Source organism: Engraulis encrasicolus, chromosome 5 (genome assembly GCF_034702125.1).
Source record: "Engraulis encrasicolus isolate BLACKSEA-1 chromosome 5, IST_EnEncr_1.0, whole genome shotgun sequence".
NCBI lineage: Eukaryota > Metazoa > Chordata > Actinopteri > Clupeiformes > Engraulidae > Engraulis > Engraulis encrasicolus.
In genome coordinates this window covers 12,351,059-12,370,286 of record NC_085861.1, presented here as the reverse complement: position 1 = coordinate 12,370,286, position 19,228 = coordinate 12,351,059, and the positions used below count along the sequence as shown (strand labels likewise).

The following is a 19,228-nucleotide window of genomic DNA, read 5'->3' as shown; positions in this document are numbered from 1 at the left end:
TAGAGTAGAGGAGAGGAGAGGAGAGGAGAGGAGAGGAGAGGAGAGGAGAGGAGAAGAGAAGAGAAGAGAAGAGAAGAGAAGAGAAGAGAAGAGAGGAGAGGAGAGGAAAAGAGGAGAGGAGAGGAAAAGAGGAGAGAAGGGTAGAGGAGAGGAGGAGAGGAGAGGAGAGGAGAGGAGATGAGGATAGATGAGAAGAGAGGAAGGGAGGAGAAGGAGGAGGGGAGAGGAGAGGAGAGGAGAAGGGAGGAGATGAGGGGAGAGGAGGAGAGAAAAGGAGAGGGAAGAGGGAGACAAGAGGAGACATGAGGAGAGAGGAGAGGAGAGAGGAGAGGAGAGGAGAGAAGAGGAGAGCCGTAGGAGACATGAGGAGAGAGGAGAGGAGAGGAGTGAAGAGGAGACATGAGGAGAGAAGAGAGGAGAGGGGAGGAGACATGAGGAGAAAGGAGAGGAGTGAAGAGGAGAGCCGCCACTTACCCGGATGTCCTTGGGGTGCTCTCCCTCGGCGATGCGCACCATCCACAAGAACTTGTTGATGTCATCGCCCGAGTAGCCAATCACGCCACCGAAGATGATGAGAACGTAGTCTACATCCAGAGACTTCATGATCTCATAGGCCGCGCTCTCATTAGAAGACATGGCCTTACCCACCTGCACAGCAAAGCACAGCACAGCACTCAATAACACGCACTCAATAACACCGCACGTCACTTTATGACCACCAGGTGGCTCTACTGCCACACATCTCTGGCAGTGAATGCATAACATTACTAGAGCTAGAACATATGCCGTTTATCCTACTGGAACAGACTTTATTTCACTTAATGCAAAAAGTCAGGCTGCTCTGAATAGGAACACATTTTCTTCACAGTGGGAATGCTTTTTGTGTGAATTTCAAAAACGTCCGTGCCAGCCTTCAAGCAATCACGTCTTGATTGGAAACTAAAAGAAAATGGTTGTGGCAAGGCGGAGCGCGAAGGGCAGTAGCAATGACAACAGATTTATTTATTTTTTTAAGGGGGGAGGGACTGTCTTTGAAGATTCCAAACTGCCCAGTCAAGCATGCTGTTGTGATGTTTTTATGTGCATTCATTTTTCTGGATGGCCTCCAATGGGCATACTTTTTGCTTCGCAGTGGGTGAACACTTTGTGTGAATATCAAAACGACTGGGCCAGCCTTCAAGGCCTTCATGTCTGATTGGAAACCAAAGATATTAGTAGCTGAGGCAAGCTGACGTCGAGAAAAAACTAAAATGTTCATCTGAGGTCCTAGGCATCGTTAAGTCCTACAAAAGCAAAGCACAGTACCGATGTGAAAATGAAAACTTTAAAGCCAAAAAGTTGTTGCACTGTTCAGTCAAGTTAGAAGTACACTAGTGCCTCTTTTCCACTGCCGGTTTTCTGGTAGGACTACACCGACACAGCGTGACTCAGCTGCCACTTTTTGCTTTATGATTGAGCCGTGTCATGCCTATTCGAAAGGCAAAAATTGGCGGCCGAGTCAGGCCATGTCGAGCTGTAGACCTACCAGAAAACCGGCATATATTACCCTAGTATTCGTTAACCGGCCTTGACTCACATTACAACTTAATTGCCATCCCATTGCAAAAATACAGGGTTCAATATGATATTATTGATCCACCTTTTGCAGCCATTCCTCATCAGATTACATGCTCCCCACGTTGTAGGAACAGTTTGGACCGTACCTCTTCCTCTTCCAACATGCGCACCAGCGAATACATGTCATTTTGGTAATATGGTGGATATTGTAGGAACGATACTATTACTGCTTTCGTATCCTTTCCTAATGACAATCAGGAAGAGATTCACGTCACAAGCCACAAGGTGGTGGTGTACAGGCAATATCCACCCCAGCTCTCCACGCTGTCGCTGCCTTTGTAATTAGTAGTCTTTTAGGACAGTAAGTGCCGGTGTCATGTCCATACCTGCCGAGCAGTGATAAAAGCTGTTCCTGGAACAGGGTGTTGGGGTTAAATGGTAAATGGACTGCATTTATAGCTTTTTTCCACTCCTTCAAGCACCCAAAGCGCTTAACATGGTATGCCTCACATTCACCCACTCCACACACTGGTGGCCGTGGCTTCCATGCAGGATACCACCCTTTCACCAGGGACAATTTCGGGATTAAGTATCTTGTTCAAGAACACATCGATGGGTTCAGGCAGAACGGAGCTCGAACCTAAAGCCCTGGTTGCAAAACAGGCTCCTATATCATCCGCACCACCATCGTCCAGAACGCTAGTCAAGAGCTGAGTAAGAGTGTGTGTGTGTGTGTGTGTGTGTGTGTGTGTGTGTGTGTGTGTGTGTGTGTGTGTGTGTGTGTGTGTGTGTGTGTGTGTGTCACCAGTGCAATATGACCTCATTTAGACAAAACACCCTTCAAGAGCTGTGTGTGTGTGTGTGTGTGTGTGTGTGTGTGTGTGTGTGTGTGTGTGTGTGTGTGTGCGCGTGTGCGCGTGTGTGTGTGTGTGTGTGTCTGCGTACCAGTGCTATATGACTGTTGTTCCAAGTGTTGTTGTCCACTAGCGTAGTTCGATTGGCCATCCCCGCTATCTGGTAGCCGTAGTCCCACCAAGACATGACGCGCGCGTGCTCATCCGTGTTCTGACGCAGCCAATAGTACGCCTCCCTGAAGTCATCCAGAATGTTCCGTGATCTGCTCAGAAAAGAAAGAGGAACATTTAGTCAACAAAAAGCAAGATTCTCAACATGCACCACCCACACTCAAATATCCGACTACCTGTGTTTGAGTGATCACATCAGTTGTGATTGCCTGAAGCACAATGCCATCTCTTGAGCAGGCGCGTGCCTGCGTGTGTGAGCCTAATGTATGTGTGGTGTGACTTTCCCATCATTGCACTACAGTAAGGTTTTAGTAGGTATTGCCGGTGACCCAGGTGCAGAGTGTGTGTGTGTGTGTGTGTGTGTGTGTGTGTGTGTGTGTGTGTGTGTGTGTGTGTGTGTGTGTGTGTGTGCGCGTGCGTGCGCGCGTGCGCTCACCCATTGTGATTATATGATGCCAGCAGTACTCTGGGGACTAGTGACCCAGGTGCAGTGTGTGTGTGTGTGTGTGTGTGTGTGTGTGTGTGTGTGTGTGTGTGTGTGTGTGTGTGTGTGTGTGTGTGTGTGTGTGTGTGTGTGTGTGTGTGTGTGTGTGTGAGCTTGTGCGAGTGTGCGCGCGTGTGCGTGTGCTTGTTTGTTTATTTATCCTCACCCATCATGGTTGTATGATGCCAGTACCACACTGGGGCTGGAGTATGCGTTGCTGGTGACCCAGGTGCAGTGGACAGCAAACATCATCAGCAGCATCAGCATCAGCATGGTGACAATACTCTTGATGTTGGGACCTAGACCCTCTTCCGCCTTCTCCTGCTCCGATACATGCTTACGCACCTTACCAGCCTGCAGGGAAACACAGACACAAACACAGACACACACAGTTAGCAAAGCATTCTTGGTAGTGGGACCCAGACCTTCTTCAGTGTTTCCCATACATTGAGGAAACTATGGCGGCCCGCCATAGTTTCAAATTGGCCGTCATAGTTTCCGAAAATGTTTAAAAAAATAAAATAAAAAATAAATTTTCCGTTTTTTTTTTTTAAACTTTTTTTTAAACTTTTTTTTTTTTTTTTTTTTACGATTTCCGTGTTTGTTAAAAGCGATTTCAATTACGATTTCCTTCGCATTTTCCTCCTGTAGTAAATACATCCTATAGAGAAAACTACAAGTGCTTGAAAGAGAGAGGGATCAAAAGCCTTGTCAAGTTGTTGTAGGTTGGGTTTGGGAGTCTTTTTTATCAAGCGTACAGTTGGGCAACAGTTTCATATCAAAACATCGGTGCATTTTGTGTATGTGTAAGAGTGTAATGAATGTATTTACCATTGAGTGTAGAGTTAGTGGACAGTTTGTAGTAAGGATAAATGGCAAAGACATTGGAATGCAAGTCCATAATGTGTATGGGAATAATTTCATTGACAAGGCAAAGGAGACAGGGAATGTGAAAAAACAGTACTCATGTGAGCAGCCCCTTTAAATGGTGTTTGAGGTGGAAAAGGCATAGCCTACCCTACCCTCTTAGACCCTTTTGTTTTAGCGTTGTGTAAGAACATAGCCCCCTACCTCTTATCTCTGCTCCTATTAGTTTTATCTTAATGTCTTACATAAATCATATACTCCTGCCTGGCTATTATGTATTTGTTTTTCACACAAAATGTCACATAGACGCATGCACCTATAGTTTAGCCATGCGCCATACTGTACTCATTGTTTTGCCCCCCCACCCAAATAATTGCCTTGCGCCCCCCCCCCCCTCCCCCCCCCCCCACTGCCCCCCCCCCCCCCCCCCCCCCCCCCCCCCCCCCCCCCCCCCCCCCCCCCCCCCCCCCCCCCCCCCCCCCCCCCCCCCCGCCCCCCGGCCAAAAAAAACCCCGACTGCCCCCATAGTTTCCAAAATTTCTGTGGGAAACACTGCCTTCTTTCACTTTCTCTTGCTCATACATCAGTAGTCGTAGCTGCTCACCAGTCTACAGTGCACATGTGCATGTGTACACACCAGGGCTTGACATTAACTTTTTCGCTTGCCGGCCACTGTGGCTAGTGGTTTTCCCGAGTCACTAGCCATCCAGCTATTCTACTAGCCACATTTTTTTTTTTTAAATCATGATGCTGTACATCTAACCTCAGAAGATGGGGTGCTTTAAGTAAGAATATGATTGCAAGTGTTTCTACATAGGAATAAAACAAACAAAATGAAACAAATAGAAAGTGAGTACCGGTAACTGACCTTGTTCTTGATACACTATTCTGATATGTCATACCATAGAATAAGCTACCTGCCAAATTGGTTAGTGACGCTGAAATTGTTACCAGCCACAGCCAAGTTTTACCAGCATTTGGCCGGTTGGCAGGTGCCAGTGTCAAGCCCTGGTACACACACACAGTCACACGCACAAACTGACGCGCGCACACACACACACAGAAAAAAAAAAAGTAAAAAAGTAGTACACACTGACACACACGCACGTATAAGTAGATATGAAAAAAGGATGTAAAGTCACCTGACAGTAGCTTGCAGCCATAAGCACATTCAAAGGACAAAGCAACAAAACAAACCCTGTGTGTGTGTGCGGTAGTGTGTGTGTGTGTGTGTGTGTGCGGTAGTGTGTGTGTGTGTGTGTGTGTGTGTGTGTGTGTGTGTGTGTGTGTGTGTGTGTGTGTGTGTGTGTGTGTGTGTGTGTGTGTGTGTGTGTGTGTGTGTGTGTGTGTGGTAGCAATGGTTTAAGGCCGCAGGTCCGGGACCGGGTGAGTCAGTACTATTGACTTAGTGGCATGGAAAACAGCAGCTAAAAAAGCCCCACAACGTAAACAAGGTGCTTCTTTGTTCTCGTTCTCTCTCTCTCTCTCTCTCTAACACCCACCTCCCCTCCTCCTCCTCTTGCCCTCTCTCCCCTGCTCTTTCGCTCTCTGGAGTTTGTCGTCTCTGCGTTTCCCAGCTACTTACAGGTCTACCTAACAAAGGGGGCCCCATCCATCTAAGTGCATTTAGTCTTGTCACGTCGTCACCGTGTAGTATAGGAGCTAAAGACACCTGGGGCTCAGCTCCAACAGCGTGCATTAGTGTCAAGGCCAGGTTAATGAGCTCCTCAAGTGCCTGCTCCACCTCCTAGTAGAGGAGGAGGCCTGCTGTGCTGCTTAGCTCTGGGGGAGGGCACTCAAATGATGGGTGGCTCTACATTTGTTTGGTTACATCAGTCTTTCTCAAAGTGGGGCTTAAGCCCCCCAAGGGGGGACGCGGAGGCATCACAGGGGGGCTTGTGACATCTGATTATTTTATTTTTTTTCCCCCCACGGAAATCATTTCCTGTCTCGCCAATAAGCCAATACGTTTTAAGCGTCATATACATAATTATAAACATTATATTATTCATTCTCATGTAGGAAATGTACACACATCTGCATGTGCACTTGTTTTATCCCACCAGTCAATTTTCCTTTGATTCAGCACAGCGTAGAGATTGTAAAATCAGTCTGCGCGAGTACTGCTGCTGCTTCAGTGGGGCTCAGAAGCATCCAGACCCTCAGAAGGGGGGAATGATGGGAAAAGTTTGAGAACCATTGGGTTACATAGTAATACTGTACAGCAGGACTGTGCTAGTTAGAGTTTGTATGATGGAAAAATAAATAGTAATAGTAGAAGTACAGTATCAGTAGTAGTAGTAGTAGTAGCAGCAGTACAGGAGCAGTAGTATCAGTAGTAGTAGTAGTAGCAGCAGCAGCAGTACTAGTAGCAGTATCAGAAGTAGTAGTAGTAGTAGTAGTAGTAGCAGAGACGTTCTTAATGCAGAACAGAGAATCTTTGGTAGTAGTAGTAGTAGTAGTAGTAGTAGTAGTAGTAGTCATAGTCGTATTAATTGTGTAAAAGTTTGCCCAGCCAGCCCAAGTTGGCCCACTGAGCTAAATCAACATCAATCGATGCATTCCTACTATAGTCAACCAACTAAAAGGTCAAACATAGCCTGGCCAGCTGACCTACTTCCTCAGTCATAATGTTAAATCATAAGCAGAGTAATAGATGTATTGCAATTGCAATAGTGTAAAATGGTTGCCAATGACCTAGTCATAGAGGTTTGCAGTCATGATGTTGTATGATGGTATAATAGCACTGCAACAATAGTCGGATAGGATAATCTGATCTAGTCATTATTTTGTTTGAATGTGTGTGTGTGAGTGTGTGTGTTCTTGAGTGTGTATGTGTGTGAGTGTGTGTGTGTGTGTGTGTGTGTGTGTGTGTGTGTGTGTGTGTGTGTGTGTGTGTGTGTGTGTGTGTGTGTGTGTGTGTGTGTGTGTGTGTGTGTGTGTGTGTGTGTGTGTGTGTGTGTGTGTGTAACATGGTAGTAATATACTAAAGTGTTCACAGTTAGCCTTGACACGGACCTTGTCGTAGAGGTTTCCCGAGCTCTTGCGGTCGTCTTCGTCGCTGCTGTCGTCGGCGGGCGGGCTCTCGCGCTTGCTGTCGTCTCCCAGGTAGTGCTCGAAGACGCTGGAGAAGGCGATGGCCGACAGCATGCACACCACCGGAGTCAGAGTCAGCATGAGACGCACCATCACGCCAGCGAAGTACACCGCACTGATGGCATACAGGGCCACTGGAGGGGGGGAGAGAGAGAGAGAGAGAGAGAGAGAGAGAGAGAGGGAGAGAGAGAGAAAGAGTCAGCATGAGACGCACCATCACGCCAGCGAAGTACACCGCACTGATGGCATACAGGGCCACTGGAGAGAGGGAAGGAGAGAGATGGAGAGAGAAAGTCAGATGCACCATTATACCAGCAAAGTACACTACACTGATGGCATACAGGGTCACTAGAGGGAGGGAGAAGGGGAGAGACAGAAAGTCAGATGCACCATCATACCAGCGAAGTACACCGCACTTATGGCATACAGGGCAACTGGAGGGAGGGAGGGAGGGAGGGAGGGAGAGAGAAAGTCAGATGTGCCATCATACCAGCGAAGTACACCGCACTGATGACATACAGGGCCACTACAGGGAGGGAAGGAGAGATGGAGAGAGACAGAAAGTCAGATTCACCATCATACTAAGTACACAGTACTGATCTCGCATACAGGGCCACTGGAGAGAGGAGGAGGAGGAGAGGGGGGGAGGAGAGAGAGAGAGAGAGAGAGAGAGAGAGAGAGAGAGAGAGAGAGAGAGAGAGAGAGAGAGAGAGACAGAGAGAGAGAGAGAGAGAGACAGAGAGAGAGAGACAGAGAGAGAGAGAGAGAGGGAGAGAGACCTTAAACCACCAATGTTGGACCACTCGAGTCAGATCACACCAGCAAACTACAATGCACTGATGGCATACAGAGCAAGTAGACGCACACACGGACGCACACACAGTAATAGGTACCACAACATCTAGTGGCAGATGCACCATCACATGATTTCAATATTCCGGCAGCCATGGATGGCAGAGACTGCTTGGGAAGCACAGTGTGGGGATGGTCACATGGTTGCATGCTCAGGACACCTCGGTGGCTGTCCTGGTGTTTGGTATATTTCAACTTGCAACCCCCCTCTCACACGTCCCTTCGCTTTCAGCTCTCTGGCCCAAGAAAGGCAGACTTTCCAGACTTGAACACTGCACTCACGACGAACAAAGTAACAAGCCTAACAGAGCTGTTTGTTTAGACTTGTGCAGAGTGAAATGCAAACAATGCAGGAATCTGGTGATTGCTGCAAGCTGTCCACCACCGACTTAGAAGTCCACTTTTCTATCCACTGCACTCCTAATGGAGAGAGACGCATTGTATTAACTCATCTTCCAAAATAATTGCTTCCAGTCATAGCGAGAGCGGAAACAAAAAAACTACGGTGAGCAATAATGAGAAAATGAATCCATACACTAATGCTTTTGTCTCGCTCCCTGAAATGGCTGAATGGTGAAAATTAACACTTGCAAACATATCAATATGACGCAAGCAGCTTTGTGCATCTCCACAGTAATCCTGGGGCTTCAATTCGTTTCGGGGTTACATTTTGTGGTGCCGTGCTGCCAAAAATACTGCTGCAGCGCAGGCCCTCCACGATCCACTTGAGATGGAGTCCCACTCCTGATACTGCCCTACAAGCAGTCGAGTCAGAGAGAGTAGAGAGAGAGAGGTTCCATTGGCCCATTGTTTCCTGGTTCTATTATGGCCCCCCTTAGGCAGACCTAAGGACTGTTGTATTCATTGTAGGAGCATTATGACACGCCCCTTTAGGCAGACCGGAACCTGGTCGCGTTAGGTGCCCATAGAAACCTATTATGTTGGCATATCTCTATAGAATATCTCTGGTCGAGTCTCCACTTTAGACACTCACACTCCCGACACCTACAATCAGACCGTCTAGTCTCCACTTTTGACCGAGTCTCAATCTCGATGCTGCGTACAAGCAGAGTCTAATCTCTAGCCGAGATGGAGCCATACTCCTGATACTGCCTACAAGCACTCAAGTCTCTAGTTGAGACAGAGTCCCACTCCCAAACGCTGCTTACAAGCAGTTTAGTCTTGTTGAGATGGAGTACAACTCCTGATACTGCCTATAAGGCTGAAGACTCAAAGCATAGATTTTCTTCAGTGTGTCTAGATAGCCCTTGACAAAGGCTAATCAAAAAGGTTAAAAAAAGGTCAACCAACATTGAGGTTGTAGGTGGGGCCTCAGCAGCCTTATAACAACTGCAAGAACTTGCAATTGCACCTCAAAGTCTGTGAGATACAGTTAGATCTGTGGTCATGTGGCCCTCCGATGGTAGTGATGAAAAAAATGTGGCCCACCTTATCATTTAGACGTAGCCCATGTACTTGATTAACTTCAAGTTCACAAGACCCCTGTTTTAGGTAGCCATTTTAAGGATGCAGAGTGGCCGTATTTATGTGGATTTAAACCGTATTTGGATTTAAAAGTCGTCTTGTTTTGTAAAGGCTCTGCAGGCTACATGAAATGGCTCAGCGGGCCACAAGGGACTGAGTTTGCCACCTCAGGTCTAGTCTCCACTTGAGACAGAGTCCCACTCCCAAAGCTGCTTGTAAAGCCTGAAGCCTCAAAGCATAGTCATTCTGCAGTATGTCTAGAAAGCCATTGGCAAAGGCAGAGTGGGATACATCAACACTAGACATTAGACAATAACAGAAAAATCTACAACAAACAAATGACTTTGGCTCATTTTAAAATGATGCAGACATCAACAACACTGCATAGCAAAAAGATGCCCGCCGATAAAAAAGCTGTGAACCAACATTAAGGTTCAAGATGGGACCGTAGCAACCTTATTACAAATGCAAACCCCTCTGCCTATTGAAACAACTGTTTTTTTGCAAGGAATCCATACTCTCATTGATTCAACATTGTGAGGTGTTTCTGATTATTCCTGATTGTGCAACGTGTATCGTGTTTGCTGCTGGACACCTTAATTTCCCCCTGGAATTACTGAAGTTTCTCTTCTCTGCTCTGCCTGATAGTGTGGGCTCTGTTAATGGGGGTAAAGGCAGGGTGAGAGTCTGAATCACCGCCCGTGCCAATAGATAAGCACTCAGGAGCCACAGAAAATCACAGGATTTTCAAAAATGCAATCATTTGGTCTCACCATCCAGCCTGATCTCCAAAATCTCTGTGCCCCTGGACACAGATGTTAAGGACACGAAATCCGTGTCCAGGAGCACGGATTTTGCCAAAATTCTGTGCTCCTGGACACGGAATTATTTTCCGTGATGGACACACGGAAGTGCTTTCTTTATTCCCACAGCACTGTGTTAACTCTATCATTAGAAAATACATACCAAATGCTAATCCTAAACAAAATAATGTGATAGCTATTTAATTTGTGCCCTGACCAAAACATTCCCCAACCTTAACCTGTCATTAAAGACATATTTTTGAGAAATACCTTTTCCAGTTGGTTGATAGGCTATCAAATCCATATAATGAATGAAAGAATACTAGCTGTGCCCAGACCAAAACAATCCCTAACCCTAACCTGTCATTAAGAAATGTTTTTTTGAGAAAAAATATTTGAAATTAGAAAAATCCTGAGAAAACACAAGACTGTGGAAACATAGAGCTGTGGGAGTATAGAGAGAGCACTTCACAGAATTCACATCACAGAATTCGTGTCCTTAACATCCGTGTCCAGGAGCACGAACATTTTGGAGATCATGTTGCACCGTCACACCACCACCACCACCACCAAGTGTGTGTGAACAAATAAAGACACACACATCTGTAGCGAGGGCAAACTGGAGGAAAAAAGGTCTGTTTGGCCATCAAGGATGTCAGATAACGGCTCATCGTAGAACGCTTGTAAATTGGCACCCGCTGTGTACGCCGGGTGTGGCAATCGCCAAATAGTAACAAGTTAGACATCAAAATTGGCTGAACTGATGGGAGGGCATTGAGAGTTCAGCTTTAACACAGTTGGCTATGGATGCTCAATAAAAAAGCTCAGTGGATAAGGCAATATAAAAAAGCCTGTCAGAAAAAGGGAGCGCTTAATTCCAGTGGCAAGCCGGCATCTGAAAAGCAGCAGTTCACAAAAAAAGAGAGAGGGGGCATTCTTCGGCTTGATGGCACAAATAATTAGGCTACAACGCGCTGTTGTGACGGGGAGCTGGCAGCAATGTGAATTGGCTGGGATGCCTTAACCCAGTGGTTCCCAAACTGGGGGTCCGGACCCCGCGGATGTACTGAATGGGGGTCGCGGACAAAAGGGACAGCGACATATACGCTGCATTAAGGTTCTTGAGATTTGAGCTGTTTTATTAAAAATGTGGCTATGTCAGAGCTGAATGAACACATTCCAATGCAAATAAAGGTTCTTGCTTAAAAAATGCAACTGAATTCATGTTTTTATGTGCCTCGGAGGCTGAGATATTTAGGTTTTTAAAGGGGAGAGGGCACCTATTCCCAAAAAGGGCTCAGGCTAAAATGGGTTAATATATATATTTGCTGTCCTGTGGATTTCTAGCAATATTACTGGGCAAACTATTAATGCAAAGTCTAGCAATATTAATGGTAAAAATATGTAAAAAATGGTAAAATACTCAAAAAATACTCAAATAGTCAAAAAGGGGGTCCCCACTGAAAACGTTTGGGAACCACTGCCTTGAATTTGAATTGGCTGGGATGCCTTAACCAATACTAGCGCTCTCCATAGCCATAGCTGAGAGCTTAGAAAGGCAGCAATGTGTAGGTTCCGTGCCCAGGACCCCTACTGCAGTACAGGAGCCAAAACACGCCCAGCTCTTTCCTGGAACATCGAAACTCAGACCAACCGACCGCCTGGTCGACCCCTTTCTCCCCTCCTCCCAAACCCCATCGTCTGTCGAGAACCAAACCACCCACCGGCCAGCCCATCCACTCACCAGACACCCTCCTCCTCCTCCTCCTCCTCCTCCTCCTCCTCCTCCTCCTCAGCCTGACTGTCCTCGGACAGCTCCACTCTAATCGGGGCTGAGCTAGAGCTAATGTTATGACATGGAAGCACTCAGACAGGCCAGATGCTAATGGAGGGGATCCTCTCTGCCCTGCTCATCATTGCTGGGAGTGGACAGGCCTTTTGGTAATGCCCCTCTCTTTCTCTCCATGTCAGTATCTATCTCTATCTCCGTCTCTCCCTCTACCACCTTGACTAGCCGTCTCTCTCTCCCTCCATTTCTCATTCCCTCTGTCTCCCTTTTCCTTCTTTCCCGTCTTCCTCCCTCCCTCCTTGACTAGCGCTCTCCACACTGGCCCCAGGGATATCACTTGTGGCTGGACTGGAGTGTTCGAGGGGGTTGGTGGCGAAGACAGATCCACCATCACCACCACCACCAACCCCCCGCAGTCCCAAGCCCCTAACCCCATCACACAACACCAGCACCCCTGCTGGAGTTATGCGACACCGTTTTGCCTCCCGGAGGGCGACTCCAGTTGCCCCCGAGCCAAAAGCCCCTTATCCTCCCTGCCCTAGAAAGTCTCGGGTAATAGGAGGGGGAGATTCAATTAAATGAAAAGCACAGGGTTATACGACACACTCAGTGAGATGAGAGAAAAGGACCATCCATCTTCTGTAAGGCCCTTAAAAACTACTACGACACGCTGGCAGTGAAAGGCAGCAATGGTAAGTGGGTGGGTGGGTGGCGGGCGAGAGCTAAGCCAACACAGCATAGGCAAAGATTTTCTTAGTAGTGAAAGATATCCCAAACTCCTCCCACCCAATGCAAAGGAGTGTGCTCAAATTCGGTCTTCTAAGGGGGCGTTGTCCCCTACATCATCTCTTTCTGTGATTTTTGGTGGCGGCTTTCACAAGAAGTGCGCTACCACCATCTACAGCGTTGAGGGAACTCCATTTGTTCTCAACCTCAAGACTCCAAAGGTCTCCTTACCAAAGGTCTCCTAAAGGGGCGTTCACCTGACACTTCATGGATCCCTGAAAAGTGCGAGCCTGTATCTTCCTAATAGATGATCGTTGGCATAGTAGGTTTCCCCAATAAGAGCTCCCTTGCCTAGAATTAGCCAGGCATTGTGCAGGGCCGGTGACAGCTTTGGCCAGGCCCAGGACAAAATCATCTGAAAGGGCCACTCCACTCAATACATACAATGTAATGAGGAGCCATTCCTGGGCCCCTCATTTCCCTGGGCCTGGGGCAACTGACCCCTTTCTCCAACCCCCTGTCTGCTCCCCTGCCATTGTGTACCGACAGCCACCACTGTCAGAATCAGTCACAGATGCCATGGTTCACTCCCACACCACAGCTTGGTTAGACCTGCTCTCTGAATTCAGGCCACCGTGCTTTTAGAGAAGAGTCTTATAAGCACCGTCGTGACGCACTGTGTGGGCAAGCGCTGGGCTACTTAAGGCAATGAGTCACCCGACTCCGCTTCCGAAGAAGAGCCACTGAAATCGCACTTCACTTGGAGAGCCCAAAAGCAGAAGGCGCAGATTGTGTTTGGATGGCGCATCGCCACTAACTACTGCGACCTCCCATCATGCATCATCAATGCCATCTCACAGATGCTGGGCTGCACGCCAGACTCTAAATGCCTGGTGGTTTGTTTGCCATGAGATGTTATCCAAGCCCCACCAAAGTCTGGGTTGCTTCTACTATCTAGAACCGTTCTCAGACAGCACATATCCTGTATTGACACTTACAACTTAAAAATGTGGGCCGTTTGCAATACCAAGGACCAGGATGTTTTTCTCTTTGCCAGGAACTTAAAACTGTGCCCTATATAAGCAATTGCAAAACTACGCCAGCTTCAGCAAAATACAGCTATAAAGGGACTGCAGTGTTGCAAGCCTTATAGTGTGGTGTGCCTTTTACCACCAACGAGACCTTGACTTCAGTGTGAATTGTGTGACAAGGTTAATAGGGCAAGGTAGAGTGTGTTCACACGCTTATGCGCCAGTAAAAATGGCTTGAAAATGATGAGCCAAACCAAACGAAAAATCAGACACATGTAACGGAGGCTAACTAGCACAGAGTTGGCGTGGAACGTTGGTAAACCTCCCTCCGATAGCGTCATACAGTCTCGTGCCGTTGGGCCGAGAGACTAGTCTCTTGGCCCAGCGGTATCGTACTGTGTCTCCCATTGCCGAACCGTTGTAGTTGACGAGGTCGCACGTTCGATCCCCGAGGGGGGTGAACAGGTGCAAGATGACCTCCGTCACACACACAATTCATACTACGGACAGGCAGCAGGTGTTGAAAGAGCATGCTGCAGAGTCCCGTCTGGAAAGTACAGATCAGGGGCGATGAACACGGTTAACGATACAACCAATCAAAGCTTGTGTTTAGAAAAATGTAAACATTCCATCAGCTGCCGCTGAGCTCATAACATATTCTTCGGTTTTAACGCTTTTGACTCCCTCGGTGCTGGAAACGCTTTTGCGGCTTTTGCCGCTTCTGCCGCTCGCTCTTCCTTGCAAAGTCAATTACTTCCGTCGCTTTCCACGCCTTCAGCGCCTGCCATCAGTCCGTACAGTAAAATCAATGTCACACTTTCCCTGCTCTTCTCAGAGAAGGACCCCACAACATGTTTCAAAATCACACCAAAATATAATGACTACAGTCTTGGCGCTGCTGAACCAATTTTAGCATTCCTTCCTTGCTGAAACATCGTGGCAGGTGGCACTCCCAAACATCTGTACTCAGGCTCGCTGTTGCGGTGCAGTAAAAGTTTTGCATCAGCAGGAGGTGTATTAGGCACGACAGAGATGCAATACACCAAACATACTGTGCGCCCTTGAAGCATACGCTGGCTAAGATACCCCCACCTGGCCTCCATCTATTGCAAGACTGTGTGTGTCTGTCTGCGTGTGTGCGTGTGTGCGTGCGTGTCTGCGCGGACGTAGATATGCACATTTTCCCAAGCTTACCAAAGATGCGCTCGTCATTGATGTTCTTAATGCAGAATCAGAATCCGGCAGGGAAGGAACAGACCAGGGTGTGTGTGTGTGTGTGCGTGTCTGTGTGCGTGTCTGTGTGCGTGTCTGTGTGCGTGTCTGTGTGCGTGTCTGTGTGCGTGTCTGTGTGCGTGTCTGTGTGCGTGTCTGTGTGCGTGTCTGTGTGCGTGTCTGTGTGCGTGTCTGTGTGCGTGTCTGTGTGCGTGTCTGTGTGCGTGTCTGTGTGCGTGTCTGTGTGCATGTCTGTATGCATGCATGCATCTTACCGAAGACGCGCTCGTCATTGATGTTCTTGATGCAGAACCAGAGTCCGGCGGGGAAGGTGCAGACTAGGATGTGGAGGTCGAAGAAGAAGGAGACCCAGGTGGTGGGCTGGTGCTCCGACACCGACGCGATGATGGGGATGTGGATCTTAGCATACCTGCACAGACACCACAGAAACATTACATTACACACAGGAACGTACACATGAACGAACAAACACGCGCAAACGAACACAGACACACAGACAGACAGACAACCCAGACAGACAGACACACAGACAGACAGACAGACAGACAGACAGACAGACAGACAGACAGACAGACAGACAGACAGACAGACAGACAGACAGGCAGACAGACAGACAGACAGACACACAAATAGAGGACACAGACTTTAATTGAAAATGTCAGATAAAAAGCTGGGTTTGTTGAAGTGGTGGAGTTGGGGTGTGAAGTGAAGTGACTGTTCTAGGATGTGTCTGATACCACAAGGGGAGTACATCTTGTTTGTGGGCTAAGCATTTTGGCAGGGGGTAGCAAACACTAAAACAGCAAATATTTCTCAATGGGGAGGGAGAGAGGGAAAGGGGGAGGGAGGGGGGCAGCAAGCAAGAGCCAGCCAGCTTCGTATTAGTCAGCGCTTTTGGCCGGCCGGAGTGATAAAGCGCTGTAAAGCGCGCGGCACAGGGGAGCAGAACGCTGATGACTCTGGCAACCTCCCAAAGACCGCACACGCACCCCCTCTCCACCGCCACCACCACCCACCCCGCTGCTCAAGTTAACACCCTGCGCACCCCCCCTACCTCCACCATCACCACCCCCGCTGCTCAACTTAACACAAGTGTCATTTACCACCAACAAAACTCTACAAGGGCAAGAGGGAGTTTTTCCAACACTTTTTCCTTTTTTTTTTTTTTTCCGCTTCACATTTCTTTTGGAGTAGGCAATATTTTTCAATGCGACAGACAGTGAGTTGATGCAACTATAGCTATAGTTGGGAGAAGTCAGCCCTGTTCTCCTTGTTCTCTATAGTTGGAAGAAGTCACCCCTGTTTTGAGTTTGCCTTTGACATGAAACAGAATAGGGAGGCGTCTGATCTCCGTTGAGGAAGTGCACGGGGGAAGAGAGACACAGACACTGACACCGCATGTCTCCTACTGTACTCCTACGCACGTCTCTGTCACGCTGTGTGTGCGCAGTGCAGGGACAGGATTCTGGCGTGCGTGCGTGCGTGCGGTCTTTATGCGTTTCGTGATAGGACTCTGCTTTGTTTACCCATCTGTGTGTGTAAATAAAGCAATGCGACAATGCTGTGTTTCTGTAAGCGTGTGTATGCGTGAGAGAGACAGTGATTTTTGCTGCGTGTGCCTAAGTATATGTTTGAGTGTGTATCTGTGATAGTGTGTGTGGTTAGGAGTGTGATGATGCTGTGTAACAGGTTGTGTAGTTCAGCTGGCCAATGCCCTCTCCGGCTGCCCCGATTGGGTGGCTAGGGTGGCCAGAGCCCTCTCCGGCTGCCCTGATTGGCCACTTTGGCTGGCTAGTGCCGTCTCTGTTAGCCCTCATTGGCTATTTTGGCTGGCCAATGCTCTTTCTGTCTACGCTCATTGGGTGGCTCGGGTGGCCAGTGCCCCATCTGTCTTCCCTCATTGGCCATTTCGGCTGCTCAGTGCCCCCTCCTCTCCATCTGCCCTGATTGGCTCTTTTGGCTGGCCAATGCTCTCTCTTTCTGCCCTCATTGGCTATTTTGGCTGACCAGTGCCCTCTCCTCTCCTGCTGCCTTGATTGGATGGTTCAGCTGGCCAGTGCCCTCTCCGGCTGCCCTGATTGGCTCTTTTGGCTGGCCAATGCCATCTCTTTCTGCCCTCATTGGCTATTTTGGCTGGCCAGTGCCCTCTCCTCTCCTGCTGCCCTGATTGGATGGTTCAGCTGGCCAGTGCTCTCTCCGGCTGACCTGATTGGCTATTTTGGCTGGCCAGTGCCTTCTCCTCTTCGACTGCCCTGAATGGGTGGCTCTGGTGGCCAGTGCCCTCTCCGGCTGCTCTGATTGGGTGTTTCGGGTGGCCAGTCTTCTCTCCGGCTGCCCTGTCTGAGTGCGGCTCCAGATAACCATCTCCTGGCCTGACCTTTCCCCATCACAACAACACTCTCCCTTCCCCTCTCCCTCTCTGCCTCTCCTCTCTCCCTTCCTCTTTCTCTTTATCGCAATCAGTCATTCTCTCCTGTATCTCTCTCTTTATCGCCCTCGACTCTCTTCCACTCCTTTTATCTTTCCCCTTCTCTCCACCCCCCCCCTCTATCTCTCTCTCTCTCTGCTTCTCATCTCTATCCTCTATCTCCCTCATCTCTCTCTCCCATCCTTCATGGCCCTTATCTGCAGTGCAGCAGATGCACTCGTCCAGCTGATAGACACCCCCTCCCGCCTCCCCATTGTCACTTGCTCTCCATCTATTCCCTCCTGTATCCTCTCCTCCTCCTCTTCCTCCTCTCTTCCCCTATCCTCTCCTCCGCCTCTCTTCCCCTATCCTCTCCTCCGCCTCTCTTTCACCATCCTCTCCTCCGCCTCTCTTTCACCATCCTCCTCTTCCTCCTCCTCCTCTCTTCCCCTATCCTCTCCTCCTCCTCTCTTCCCCCATCCTCCTCCTCCTCCTCTCTTCCCCCATCCTCCTCCTCCTCCTCTCTTCCCCTATCCTCTCCTCCTCCTCTCTTCCCCTATTCTCTCCTCCAGCCCTCTTCCCCTATCCACTCCTGCTAATCTCTGCCCATCATCTCCTATCCTCCCCACCTCCTCTCTTCTCCTCCTCCTCTTCTTCTCCTTCTCCTCCTCCTCTTCTTCTCCTTCTCCTCCTGCTCTCTTTCCCCCTCCTCTCTTTATCCCCCTCAGATTAGGGACTAGACAAGGTGGCTTCGGGGCTTTTATGAGGATATGAGAGCAGAACAGGAGTAGAGCAGCATTATGTGCATTAGTTATGGAGGGAGAGGGCTACAGTAATGCAACACTAATCGACGAGGAACAGGAGAAAATAAGGACAACACTGCCGTCCTTGCCACCCTCTCTCTAGCTTTGGGGTGTGTGTGTGTGTGTGTGTGTCAGGGCTTAACACTAACACACGCCAGGTAGCCAAATGCGGGTGAATATCGGCGTTGGCTAGTAGATACCGAAGGTTCACTAGCCATTCTGGCGGGTCCGTTACTATTCTGAATGATGAGGCACCGCATTTTGTAGTTTTTTTCCTCGGACCGTCTTTGCTACAAAAGCAATACAATGCGCTTTCGCGAGCCTACAATACCCATGAAGCACCTGTGTCACGTGTCACCTGTGTGTCACGCATGCCAAGAATCTGATAGAGCGACTAGTCTTGCGAAGAGGAGTGGCAACGAGCTACCGGCATATCGTGCGTTTGGAAATGTCACTGAAAACCTAGTCGTGAAAATAAAGTAGCCAAGTTCATCTCAACTGACGTGTTTTGCGATCTGTCATTAGTTTAATACTTAGTAGTAGTGTAAGCCTACATTAAAATGACCAAGGCGAGAGGAAAACACGCCAGCCTGTCTTGTGAAAGTCTCGAGACTATAAGCGCAGTGATAAGACAAGGACACATGCGGCATTAATAATGTTCGGTTTAAATTATTTTCTGATTTGCCTGTATGTCTTCATACCTTAATATTCCTCCATGTTTCTTGTGCTGTTGTTCCCGACTGTCAAACCGGGCTTAGGCTAAACAACGAGGAGTAGCCTATATACTGCAGCCTTCCAGACTGCATTAAGCACGTCTCTTGCCCGTTTCGCCTTGCGTCCGTTTATTTAAACAACAAAATATTAAACGAAATGAAAGGAAGTCGTAGCCCCTTCTGTAGGCCTAGTTACCGCATCTGTGTGCGCTTTTTAGTGGACACTATACGAAAATATTCCAGAAGAGGTGTTATTCCACACCGAGGAGAGGCGAACTTGGCAATGACTTTTGCTATTGTGCATCAATTTGGACGGCAACCTCCACAGATTGGCCTATATGATATGAAAAAAGTAAC

At 48.4% G+C, this 19,228-nt stretch overlaps 1 protein-coding gene across 1 annotated transcript in view; it reads right to left on the bottom strand.

Moving 5' to 3' along the window:
- stt3b (STT3 oligosaccharyltransferase complex catalytic subunit B) overlaps positions 1–19,228 on the bottom strand; it is a 90,555-nt gene that overhangs the window by 9,409 nt on the left and 61,918 nt on the right. Inside the window, exons 9-13 of the mRNA XM_063198724.1 lie at positions 15,203–15,357; positions 6,952–7,163; positions 3,233–3,420; positions 2,503–2,674; positions 475–648 (exon numbers count right to left, since the gene is read on the bottom strand). Of these exons, the coding sequence (XP_063054794.1) occupies positions 475–648; positions 2,503–2,674; positions 3,233–3,420; positions 6,952–7,163; positions 15,203–15,357 (901 nt within the window). The remainder of the gene's footprint in view (positions 1–474; positions 649–2,502; positions 2,675–3,232; positions 3,421–6,951; positions 7,164–15,202; positions 15,358–19,228) is intronic.